The 13,289-nt window shown below is 36.5% G+C and overlaps 1 protein-coding gene and 1 long non-coding RNA gene across 12 annotated transcripts in view; one reads left to right on the forward strand and one right to left on the reverse strand.

Moving 5' to 3' along the window:
• LOC128183040 (mitogen-activated protein kinase kinase kinase 15-like) overlaps positions 1-13,289 on the reverse strand; it is a 39,207-nt gene that overhangs the window by 13,413 nt on the left and 12,505 nt on the right. For 2 of the 11 annotated variants that reach the window (XM_052851851.1, XM_052851850.1), the window contains exons 25-34: positions 13,215-13,276; positions 11,940-12,009; positions 11,442-11,531; positions 9,226-9,291; positions 8,555-8,617; positions 6,244-6,303; positions 4,884-5,064; positions 857-922; positions 581-662; positions 330-409 (exon numbers count right to left, since the gene is read on the reverse strand). In XM_052851851.1, coding sequence (XP_052707811.1) covers positions 330-409; positions 581-662; positions 857-922; positions 4,884-5,064; positions 6,244-6,303; positions 8,555-8,617; positions 9,226-9,291; positions 11,442-11,531; positions 11,940-12,009; positions 13,215-13,276 — 820 coding nt within the window. The remainder of the gene's footprint in view (positions 1-329; positions 410-580; positions 663-856; positions 923-4,883; positions 5,065-6,243; positions 6,304-8,554; positions 8,618-9,225; positions 9,292-11,441; positions 11,532-11,939; positions 12,010-13,214; positions 13,277-13,289) is intronic. The other 9 variants (XM_052851855.1, XM_052851854.1, XM_052851853.1 and 6 more) reach the window with 9 other exon arrangements.
• On the forward strand, positions 9,300-9,617 carry LOC128183043 (uncharacterized). Its single transcript, XR_008243523.1, has 2 exons — positions 9,300-9,444; positions 9,497-9,617. It is a non-coding gene; the product is annotated as an uncharacterized LOC128183043 (long non-coding RNA).

Here is a 13,289-nt window from a genome sequence, read left to right on the forward strand (position 1 = left end):
TAGCAGGGAAACATTTGCCCTTGTTTTAGTTTAGCCCCTTTCACCCTTGTTGTCAGAGAGCAAATTTAAGACTGAGCAAATTTCATTCTTGCAAAGAAAATCTCTTTTCACACAATTGCATCTGTACGAATTCAAGACAAGGCGAAACCATTTCCAAGTGTAGAAGGGTGAAAATAACACAGGGCAAAACTAACCCTGTATACATCATGTACATACAGTACTTAGTCTAGCTCTTAATAAAACAATTTGCTGTTGGTTGCTGTAAAGATCAATTATTCATAAATATATCAGATCAAGGATACTAAAGAAAACTGATAAACTGTACGCACTGCTTCATGGAACACATAGAGGGCTAGCTGAATCTCCATCAAAGCTGCTGCATCAAAGTCCACCGCCTGCCGCAATTGTTCTGAAATAAATCAGATCATCAGCTACTTCATCTCGGTTTGTAAGATACAGGTGTACTTATGGTACATTAATTCTCAGTAATCAATCAAATCCTCTTTTACAGAGAGCAATTAAGGTGCTACGTAACTAATGGGCTATAAGCCACATAGAGAGGTACAGAAGTAGGCCGTACCGAGGGTGTCCTTGATGCAGTGTTTACAGTTGGGATCCGAGATGTAGTTCTTTAGACTGACCAGCATCCATCGTAAATGTTCCTAGCAATAGATAAGTAAAAACAAATCTGTAATGTCCAGAGATTAATTAGTACACACACTATGGACAGTCTACAGATCTGATATAGCTGTACTGACTATCAACCAAAATATCACACTTAGCAAATATTATAAAACTTAGATCATGTAATTATTTTGTACTAACACAAAAGCTGATGTGGACTTTATACACTTACCACACAGAGCTTGGGGTTGGATATTGTGGCATCCTTGTGTAAGAACTGAAGCCAGGTCTCACAAATCTGTAAATGAAGATGAAACATGATTTGATGATCAAGAACTGTTGATCTTAATACCAAGCCATCCGGAGGTAACAATACATCACATCTCTCAAACATCTGGAGGTAACAATACATCACATCTCTCAAACATCTGGAGGTAACAATACATCACATCTCTCAAACATCTGGAGGTAACAATACATCACATCTCTCAAACATCTGGAGGTAACAATACATCACATCTCTCAAACATCTGGAGGTAACAATACATCACATCTCTCAAACATCTGGAGGTAACAAAACATCACATCTCTCAAACATCTGGAGGTAACAATACATCACATCTCTCAAACATCAGGAGGTAACAATACATCACATCTCTCAAACACCTGGAGGTAACAGAACATCACATCTCTCAAACATCTGGAGGTAACAATACATCACATCTCTCAAACATCTGGAGGTAACAATACATCACATCTCTCAAACATCTGGAGGTAACAATACATCACGTCTCTCAAACACCTGGAGGTAACAATACATCACGTCTCTCAAACATCTGGAGGTAACAATACATCACATCTCTCAAACATCTGGAGGTAACAATACATCACATCTCTCAAACATCTGGAGGTAATAGAACATCACATCTCTCAAACATCTGGAGGTAACAATACATCACATCTCTCAAACACCTGGAGGTAACAATACATCACATCTCTCAAACATCTGGAGGTAACAAAACATCACATCTCTCAAACATCTGGAGGTAACAAAACATCACATCTCTCAAACATCCAGAGGTAACAATACATCACATCTCTCAAACATCTGGAGGTAACAATACATCACATCTCTCAAACATCTGGAGGTAACAATACATCACATCTCTCAAACATCTGGAGGTAACAATACATCACATCTCTCTAACATCTGGAGGTAACAATACATCACATCTCTCAAACATCTGGAGGTAACAATACATCACATCTCTCAAACATCTGGAGGTAACAAAACATCACATCTCTCTAACATCTGGAGGTAACAATACATCACATCTCTCAAACATCTGGAGGTAACAAAACATCACATCTCTCAAACATCTGGAGGTAACAATACATCACATCTCTCAAACATCAGGAGGTAACAATACATCACATCTCTCAAACACCTGGAGGTAACAGAACATCACATCTCTCAAACATCTGGAGGTAACAATACATCACATCTCTCAAACATCTGGAGGTAACAATACATCACATCTCTCAAACATCTGGAGGTAACAATACATCACGTCTCTCAAACACCTGGAGGTAACAATACATCACGTCTCTCAAACATCTGGAGGTAACAATACATCACATCTCTCAAACATCTGGAGGTAACAATACATCACATCTCTCAAACATCTGGAGGTAATAGAACATCACATCTCTCAAACATCTGGAGGTAACAATACATCACATCTCTCAAACACCTGGAGGTAACAATACATCACATCTCTCAAACATCTGGAGGTAACAAAACATCACATCTCTCAAACATCTGGAGGTAACAAAACATCACATCTCTCAAACATCCAGAGGTAACAATACATCACATCTCTCAAACATCTGGAGGTAACAATACATCACATCTCTCAAACATCTGGAGGTAACAATACATCACATCTCTCAAACATCTGGAGGTAACAATACATCACATCTCTCTAACATCTGGAGGTAACAATACATCACATCTCTCAAACATCTGGAGGTAACAATACATCACATCTCTCAAACATCTGGAGGTAACAAAACATCACATCTCTCTAACATCTGGAGGTAACAATACATCACATCTCTCAAACATCTGGAGGTAACAATACATCACATCTCTCAAACATCTGGAGGTAACAATACATCACATCTCTCAAACATCTGGAGGTAACAAAACATCACATCTCTCAAACATCTGGAGGTAACAAAACATCACATCTCTCAAACATCTGGAGGTAACAGAACATCACATCTCTCAAACATCTGGAGGTAACAATACATCACATCTCTCAAACACCTGGAGGTAACAGAACATCACATCTCTCAAACATCTGGAGGTAACAATACATCACATCTCTCAAACATCTGGAGGTAACAATACATCACATCTCTCAAACATCTGGAGGTAACAATACATCACGTCTCTCAAACACCTGGAGGTAACAATACATCACGTCTCTCAAACATCTGGAGGTAACAATACATCACATCTCTCAAACATCTGGAGGTAACAATACATCACATCTCTCAAACATCTGGAGGTAATAGAACATCACATCTCTCAAACATCTGGAGGTAACAATACATCACATCTCTCAAACACCTGGAGGTAACAATACATCACATCTCTCAAACATCTGGAGGTAACAAAACATCACATCTCTCAAACATCTGGAGGTAACAAAACATCACATCTCTCAAACATCCAGAGGTAACAATACATCACATCTCTCAAACATCTGGAGGTAACAATACATCACATCTCTCAAACATCTGGAGGTAACAATACATCACATCTCTCAAACATCCAGAGGTAACAATACATCACATCTCTCTAACATCTGGAGGTAACAATACATCACATCTCTCAAACATCTGGAGGTAACAATACATCACATCTCTCAAACACCTGGAGGTAACAATACATCACATCTCTCAAACATCTGGAGGTAACAAAACATCACATCTCTCAAACATCTGGAGGTAACAAAACATCACATCTCTCAAACATCCAGAGGTAACAATACATCACATCTCTCAAACATCTGGAGGTAACAATACATCACATCTCTCAAACATCTGGAGGTAACAATACATCACATCTCTCAAACATCTGGAGGTAACAATACATCACATCTCTCTAACATCTGGAGGTAACAATACATCACATCTCTCAAACATCTGGAGGTAACAATACATCACATCTCTCAAACATCTGGAGGTAACAAAACATCACATCTCTCTAACATCTGGAGGTAACAATACATCACATCTCTCAAACATCTGGAGGTAACAATACATCACATCTCTCAAACATCTGGAGGTAACAATACATCACATCTCTCAAACATCTGGAGGTAACAAAACATCACATCTCTCAAACATCTGGAGGTAACAATACATCACATCTCTCTAACACCTGGAGGTAACAATACATCACATCTCTCTAACATCTGGAGGTAACAATACATCACATCTCTCAAACATCTGGAGGTAACAATACATCACATCTCTCTAACATCTGGAGGTAACAATACATCACATCTCTCAAACATCTGGAGGTAACAATACATCACATCTCTCAAACATCTGGAGGTAACAATACATCACATCTCTCAAACATCTGGAGGTAACAAAACATCACATCTCTCAAACATCTGGAGGTAACAAAACATCACATCTCTCAAACATCCAGAGGTAACAATACATCACATCTCTCAAACATCTGGAGGTAACAATACATCACATCTCTCAAACACCTGGAGGTAACAATACATCACATCTCTCAAACATCTGGAGGTAACAATACATCACATCTCTCAAACATCTGGAGGTAACAATACATCACGTCTCTCAAACATCTGGAGGTAACAATACATCACATCTCTCAAACATCTGGAGGTAATAGAACATCACATCTCTCAAACATCTGGAGGTAACAATACATCACATCTCTCAAACATCTGGAGGTAACAATACATCACATCTCTCAAACATCTGGAGGTAACAATACATCACATCTCTCAAACATCTGGAGGTAACAATACATCACATCTCTCAAACATCTGGAGGTAACAATACATCACATCTCTCAAACATCTGGAGGTAACAATACATCACATCTCTCAAACATCTGGAGGTAACAAAACATTACATCTCTCAAACTGGTGACAGAGTACAGGTAGACAGACAGGTGAGAATTAATAGGTGTAACCTTGACCTACCTGTTCCATGTCTTTGGTGAGGATGTGAACCAGCGTGATGCGACGCTCCGAGTCTTTCCTCAGCAGATAGAACCCGCCCAGTCCTGAGGAATCGTGGGAGTTGTGATCCATGTCCCCAATGTCCGGCGACAGATTCAGCATACTCGAGCTCCCAGACATACCCGAACTCCCTGCATCAGAACTGAAAGTAAAAGTACTGACCTCTCAATAGGTAGAAACAATGACCTTGACCAAAATTCATTACTGTCAAACAGTGTAACTATTGTTGATGAGATATATATAAGGAAAACAACAAGTGTTTTCTAAAACAAAGCTAAGTGAAGGTAAACATGACAAAAATGAAGAAAAAAAATGTGTCTATAGCTACTTCGATATATGAATTCTGAGTAAACAATGGTCATAGCATAGAGGTAAAACTTGTGTCTGTTGGAAAACATACAATGCCACAACATCTCGATTAAATGAACAAATGAAAAATAAAATGTTTCATCAACCAAATGTATCTAAATCAAAGCTCAATGACTTTTACAAACATTAAGAACAAAGAGTTAAAGGTAAAATTTGTAGGTAATTTACATAAATTTTAACTGTAATATGTTTGATGTTAAGAGTAAAAGTTCAAAAGATATTACCAATCTGGTGAAAGCAATATTTGCTTTAGAAAGATGATTATTTTTCATCTATACCTACGGTAATGTAATAAAAAGTTTCATGAATATGAAATTTTATGTGAATTTTGAAACTAAATCATTTTAATGTGAGTTGTTATCCAATTAAATTTAGTTGCATGTTGTCATATCTCAGTTTATATATTGGAGGAAATAAAGTTATGAATGAATGGGATTCTGAAAAGGAAATAATAGTTTTGAAGTGAGTTTTGTGACTATTAGAAAATATGCAGAGAACAGCCAAGATGAGTATAATACTATTGGTATCTCATACCAGAACACACAAAAATTTACCAGGTATAAGTCATTATAAGCCATCAATATTAAGTGATAAAGTTAGTATCTTGAAATAAATAACTACAACAGAAAAGGAAGAGAAAAAATTAGTGCAGCACAGTCTACACAGTTGTACTGACAGACAGTAGCTGACAGACAGTAGCTTCAAGTTTAGTGTGATAAACAACGTCCATAGAAGTCTGACAGTCTGGGACAAAGAGGGCACCCATTATAATGCTCATAAAAAAGGTCCTGAATGAATTTCCTGCATGGGGCCCTTTTTTTGTCAGACTTCAGAGGACCAAGATATGAAGCATGCACGATATGATTAGATCCCTGCTACAGAAAGTTAAAACCAAACGGTGAGTCAAAGAGAGGCAGCAGGCACCACGACTACACCACGTTACCATGGTTACCTGTAGGTCAACCCCTCCAGAACCATAGGCGAGGGGGATCGAGTGAGTGGCGATGGTGACCTGTAAATAACAGCCAATCACATACAAGCATTCTGATCATGTGACATACACAAAACAAGCAGTGACTCCAATACCCTGATTTCCAGATTCTAGTTAGTAAAGCTTTAATATTACAGTATCCTATCTGCTCCACATGCATTCTTACTGCATTTAATAATTGACTGACTTTAAAACAATTTCTACAACAAGTAATACTTTATCAACTTTGATGTTATACTAGTACTGTGGAAACATTTTTTTTCGTGAGGAGGGATGTTAATGGGTAACAAGGAAGAAACCATGAAGGTTTGTGGAACTATATTGGAACATTATCTAAACGAAATAAATGCTAATGAGAAGTTTGTGGGAATGTTAAAGCCCTGAAGAAAAAGCAATGATTCCACAGTACTTAATGTTAGTTCTGGAGTTATCCTTGTTAAAAGCAATACTTTATAAATGACAAGTTATCAGTCGGTGTTAGTCCCAGCCCTGGGAGATATCATACTGGTGACTTCGGTAAATGTCTAACCGTACGCATCATTACTACTTTTCAAATGAAATTCTTCTTGAAAAATTATAGAAGATCTTTTATAAACTACAAAATTCTACAAAATTCTCCATCTAAATTACATTTACAGTTACTGAAATAAACTTTGTACACAAGAGTTAGATACAATGATTTATAAATAGGTGAAAGTATTTATCCAATGTTGCATCTTTTTTGATCATCTTGTTTACTTAAAAAAAAAATAATAATAAATAAAGTGAAATTTGTTGCAAACGGATGTATCTGCAATGCATGATACATTGTAAATTAAAACAACATACCTGAATACAGTACATGCTGTTCCCTTTACATAATTGTAATAAAATTGTCCTCTCATTTATAAGAAAATAGATGACATTGATTTATATCCAATAGAACTGTGATTGATAAGGTAAAGTCTTAGACAAAGTGATGCATGGACAGTGTGGCTGATCTGTTCAATACAGCAGATCATAATTCAACCATGATTAGGGAAAAAGCAAGCCATTAAGCCATAGGAAAAACCATTAGCTACAAAGGTAAATTAATCAGAGCTCTTCAGTGAAAGGAGGTCAGTTAGGTGATCAGGAAGCAGACTGGTTTTAGAGAGATGTCTGAACTCATTGTAAACCTAATGTAATACACCATATAACTGTCTGAGTGCTTCCCTGAAATCAAATTTATTCAAAATCCTGAAGTAGACCAATCGCAGAGTTAACAAAGAATCTATTACATGTATTTCAATCATCCGGTGACAGAATTACAGTGACAAAGTATTAATGCAGCAAAAATAATAGTGTACTAAAAAATCTTTAAACTGAAATTTCTAGAACACTTTGAATTTTATCAATTTTTTGGTTTAGATATTGGAATAAGGTTGAAAGAGCAAGTTCTTTATTTTAATGAAAACACAATATTTCCATGCATAAAATATATAAAAAAAGGCAATAAATAGCAATCAGCATGCAAAGAAGAGTTTGGCTACAGCATGTAGGGTTTATTCTGAAACAGTTGTGAATCCTGTTCAGATTGAAAAGATGTTCTTATAATACAGGATCAGACCCAACCACAATACGCCAAAGGAGTTAATTAACAACACATGAAAAGTTCCTCAATTTTAAATAATTTTTCATAAAGAATTATTCATTAATATCTATTTGCATTTCAATCTTTTAAACTCCCAAAAATTCAGGGTTTCTTTACCAGGCTTTTTTTGGAGTTGGAACTTTTTGGATTTTCCCTGGAATAACATGGTTTCAAAAAAATAAGTAGCATGGAAATTGTAAATCAAATTAAAAAAAAAAAACACTTTGAAACGATGATTAAATGTTGCATGCTAAAACTTTGAGAGGTCACAAAAAATCAAGGTTTTGCCTAGTAATTTTAAGTGCCTAGGGAAAGAGATCTAACTATTTAAAATAATAAAATGAAAAAAAAAGACATGAAATATCAGAAGCAAAGCGCCTTAAGGCTTTTATTTCTGACACCTCTACCAACAGTCTATAGGATCCACACAGCCAAACCACACAGGACTTGAGTATAACCACATGGGCCGATTACAACCAACATGACTGAGTATGACTGAGTATGATCACACATGAGTAAGACCACACAGGAGAAGTTATTATAAGTGTATTTACTTCTGATCACAGCTAAGCACAGCAGTCTAACATCTCATCCACAAAGCCAAGGCATGCCTAGGCTGATCACATGACAGTCACATGACAGTCATGTGACCTGACTTACCTCCCCCTCTCCAGGAATTTGCTGTCCGATCCCGCCCGTTTACGGAAAACTAGATCTATTTTCCTGAAGTAAAATGACCCAATACCATCACATGCATTGTCAGTACAGTGTGTACTGCACACACCTAGCGGTGCAGCTAAGATTACATCCTCACACAAAACAATCCAAACTAACTCAACTCAAATAGTCATAGGTTATATCAATGCAAAACGGACTTTCCTTTTCTAAATAAATTCTGTGATACTTTTTATCAAATAATAAAATCTATCTTTTAACTTCAAAACTTTGATTTTAAATTGAGAATTGATAATGAGGTTGATGTAGAATATATATGATCATTAATGCACACAGACAGTTTAAGAGAGTATATCTGATGCATCAAATACTTCATGTTGTTGCTGCTTAAACTTACTCTGGTATTGAGTGGTGTTTTCTTTCTAACTTTTTATCAAATATGTATAAAAAATTTCATTATTTACCCCTTTTTAGTTTCAATTTTCCTTTATAAAATGTTAAACTCTTCAGGCAAAGGAGGAGGGTATTAATGAATTTAGCAAAGCAAAAGATGTCATGGTAACTAGGATAATATCACGGTTAGTATAAAGAAATCTAGCTACATAGCTGTGATGTTGCCATGGTAGCATGCACTGTGTCCCCGTTGCCATGCCTACCTGTCTGCTCGGTCCATGGCCAGAAATCCGGTGTGAACACTACGTGATCTGTGGTACTTAAGATCACTGGAAGAGAAAGGAGGCCATCAGAGCCTGTCTACTGCTTGTGTCTCTTTGTCAGTCAATCTTATATTCCTCGAAAAATCAAGTCCACCCTCTTTACTCATAAGTCAAGTCAACCGTCCTTCCAAATAGTAAAGCTAACAATATTATATAAAAGTCAAGTCCATCCTCCTAATTTAAAGGTCAAGTCCATCCTCCTAATTTAAAGGTCAAGTCCATCCTCCTAATTCATTTATTAAGTCACATATACTTACTCAGTAGTCAATTCCACCCTCCTTACTCAATAGTCAAGTCAACCCTCCTTCCAAATAGTCAAGTTTACCATGTTATATAAAAGTCAAGTCCACCCTACTAACTTAAAGGTCAAGTTAAACCTCTTTCTCGATAGCCAAGTCCATCCTCCTTACTCAATAGTCAACCCCCCTACTCAATAGTTAAGTACACTATTCTTACTTAATAGTCAAGTCCATGCTCCTTTCTCAATTATTTATCCATTATCCTTACTCAATAGTCAAGTCCATCCTACTTACTCAATAGTTAAGTTACTCATCCTTACCCAATAGTCAAATCCACACCTCTTAATACCCAATAATTCAAGTTTACCCTCTTTACTCAATAGTCAAGTCTATCCTTCTTACTCAATAATCAACCCCCCTTTACTCAATAGTTATGTCACCTAACCTTACTCAATAGTCAAGTCCATACTCCTAACTCAATAGTTAAGTCAATTACCATTACTCAAAAGTCAGGTCCACAATTCTTTATGCTAAATAGTTCTCCTTAATCAATAGTCAAGTCCACACTGCCTAATATTCTATTATCAAGTCCATCCTTCTTACTCAATAGTCAAGTCCACATGCCTTAATACTCAAAGTAAAGTCAACTCCTCCTTTCTCAATAACCCGTCTTCTTTCCTTACTCAATAATCAGTTCCTACCTTATTACCCAATAGTCAAGTCCACACTTTTTACTCAATAGTCAAGTTAAGCCTCCTTGCTCAGAAGGTAAATAAAACTAAGTTGTCTACATAATGAAGTCCAACTTCCTTGCACAATAATTAAGTTCATTCCTCTTTTATAACTACATAATTAAGGTCAACCTTTCTGGGTCAAAAATTTCATCTCCAAAACCCAATCTTCTTTTCATCTCATCTACCAATCTAATGATTATTACAACAGTACATGCAAAAACAACATACATTTACTTGTAATTGTATGCCTATAATCATATTTGTCTGTTTCTCCAAATATTTGAATACCTAAAATCATATCATTATTTCTCAAGTCAAAACAAAAGCTAGCTACCTCCCAGCAACCCCTGCACCCCTTCCATCCCTCCCACACTTCGTCTTTCTATCTTCACATATGAAAGCTTATGCCGCATGCAGCAGCCAATTTAAATCTTTCCCCCCAATATTGTTTGTTTTTCACTTTTTGTTTTGCTTGGTGCTTGCTAATATTCCAGGCAACCCCTGTCACTGTCTCTATTGCAGGTTATCCCTGTAAACTGTCATAAACAGAGCCGTCTTATTGGTTCCTAATTCATGTCAAATCTAAACATCTTACACACTCATCACAGTGAAAAATGCTGCATTGAAAAATAAATTAAAGAATTGCAATTAATCAAACCATTCTGTTAATTAAAACATTATTCAAACTGTTACAATTAATCAAAATTAATTATTATAATAAATATTGATACAAAGAGAACAGATTAGAGTGTGCAAAGCCAGAGAAGATTTCCATAGTTTGAACAAATTACATGAAATAGTCGGAGGAACTATAGACCTCAATACACCAAGAGGTCATCATGGATTGGTTTGCTTATATAACACAAGTTCAAGTACAATCTCATCTAAGGTCAAGGTCATCAGAAGGTTAGACTGATGGAGGATCCAACACACTTTGTGTGAAAGATCCTCTTGTTGACTCCTAGGCCCTGAGACATTCTGAGAGAATTAGGTCACTTAATATTAATTAGGTCACTTAATATTAATTAGGCATGCAGTGCAGGATACAGAAATACATTAGATGCTGTTGTTTACTGACTCTAGTCTATAGAACTACACAAAATCAGAGCAGAAGAGAGAAGAATAGAGCAACTGAACACACTGAACCAAGGGAGAGAACTGGTGTTAGGTCACAATTCCTTACATTTCTCTATCTTTCTCCTCGGCCGTGTCATAATCATCCAGATCCATCGTATCGTTACTGCCTATGCTGGAGGCTGGAGATTTGGGCTCCCTGCCAATATATACAGCTATCATGGTACATACCAATACATGTACTATACAGCTATCATGGTACACACCAATACATGTACTATACAGCTATCATGGTACACACCAATACATGTACTATACAGCTATCATGGTACACACCAATACATGTACTACCAACCCATTTTCACAGTATGTGCTTATGTCAAAACTCAAGTCGTTTCTCTCTCTCCTATTTTTATAGCTTTTCCTTATTTTCCCCATCCGTTCCTCTTTTTTTTATTACCCCTCTCTTTCCTCTCTTTTCCCTCTCCTGCACTTTCTTCTGCCTCTCTTCACTTTCTTCCACCTCCTTTGCCCTTCTTCCCCCTGTCTTGCCTTTCATCTCTTGCCCTCTTTCTTTCTCTAATATAACACAATTTCTTACATGTACCTCTTTTTCTTTGGTAGCTGTAGCTGCATTGTGGTTTTGTGCTGGAACTGTCCCTCTTGGCCTGTGGGCACTAATAAAACAACAGAAGAACATTAAAACAACGAGGCAACATTATAACAAATACATCTGTCCTAAAACAACCAAATTCATCAAAGCAACCTTCAGCAAAACAAGTAGACTTATCATTACAATAAACATTACAACAACCAAACATATGAAAACATCAACATAATGCAAGAACAGCACTCTCCTAACAGATCTTACCATTGAAATCAATTCTAGATTAGAATCTTGTGATTTTAGCTTTGCAAACATTAAAATCCAAATATATGTTCGAATTTAGAATTTGGTTTGACCTTGAACTCTATCCAGGTCATTCTGAATTTTTTCCCTCGAATATATAATCCAACAAAAAGATCAATCCAAGGTATTTTGGAAGATAACAATTGATGGAATATACAACTGTATAATTTGTCATTGAAATAATATAAGTTACCCAAGGGCATGCTTTGAGGTCACAAAACAGATTTTTTTCTTTTACACCCAAATTTGTCTCCCCAACAAAACATTATTACTTATTAGGTTAGTTACTGACTCACTATGGAAATAAATTGGGTTGATCAATCTCATAGATGGTAGGGCGAAGCCGAGCCGTCTATGAGATTGATCAACCCAATATATTTCCGTAGCGGGTCAGTAACTAATCTAATAAGTGTTTTGTTTTCCCGAGGACTATCAAGCGACATATTTATTCACAAATAGCGATGATCTACGTAAAGCCATGTACAAGATGCCTAACATCTCGTCCAATTTAACTCATTTAAACTCTTCAAAATTTTCAATCTCACCTTTTAAATACTCTTTAAAAATCCTTGCTTCACCCATGTTTACTTACAATGTTTTGCTGCTATTCAATTTTAAATGTTTTCTCCCTTTCCTCTGCAGCGATTTGAGCAAATTTCGACGCTGCCATTTTACGGCATGCGGTTTATGTATTAAATACTATGAAATGTCGAAATGAGTAAGCGAAGCGTCGACCAATGACGGCCATATTGCCTAATATTATTTCTCACAGAACAAATATAGAGATATACGAGGCAATCTCGTGCTATGTTTAAACCAATGAAAATGTGACATTTCAGTCCAAGGGAAAACAAATAATTATTTGGATCAACAGAGAGGCACTTCCTGTTATTAATAAGTACATGTGACTTACTGGAAATACTACGTAGATATTCCCCGTCACTTGCTGTTAATAATAAGTATGTGACTTACTAGAAATACTGCGTAGATATTCCCCGTCACTGGCTCGCTTCTTCTTCTTCTTGGCCAGTGTCCTACAACAAGGCA

The sequence above is a fragment of the Crassostrea angulata genome, chromosome 5 (genome assembly GCF_025612915.1).
Source record: "Crassostrea angulata isolate pt1a10 chromosome 5, ASM2561291v2, whole genome shotgun sequence".
NCBI lineage: Eukaryota > Metazoa > Mollusca > Bivalvia > Ostreida > Ostreidae > Magallana > Magallana angulata.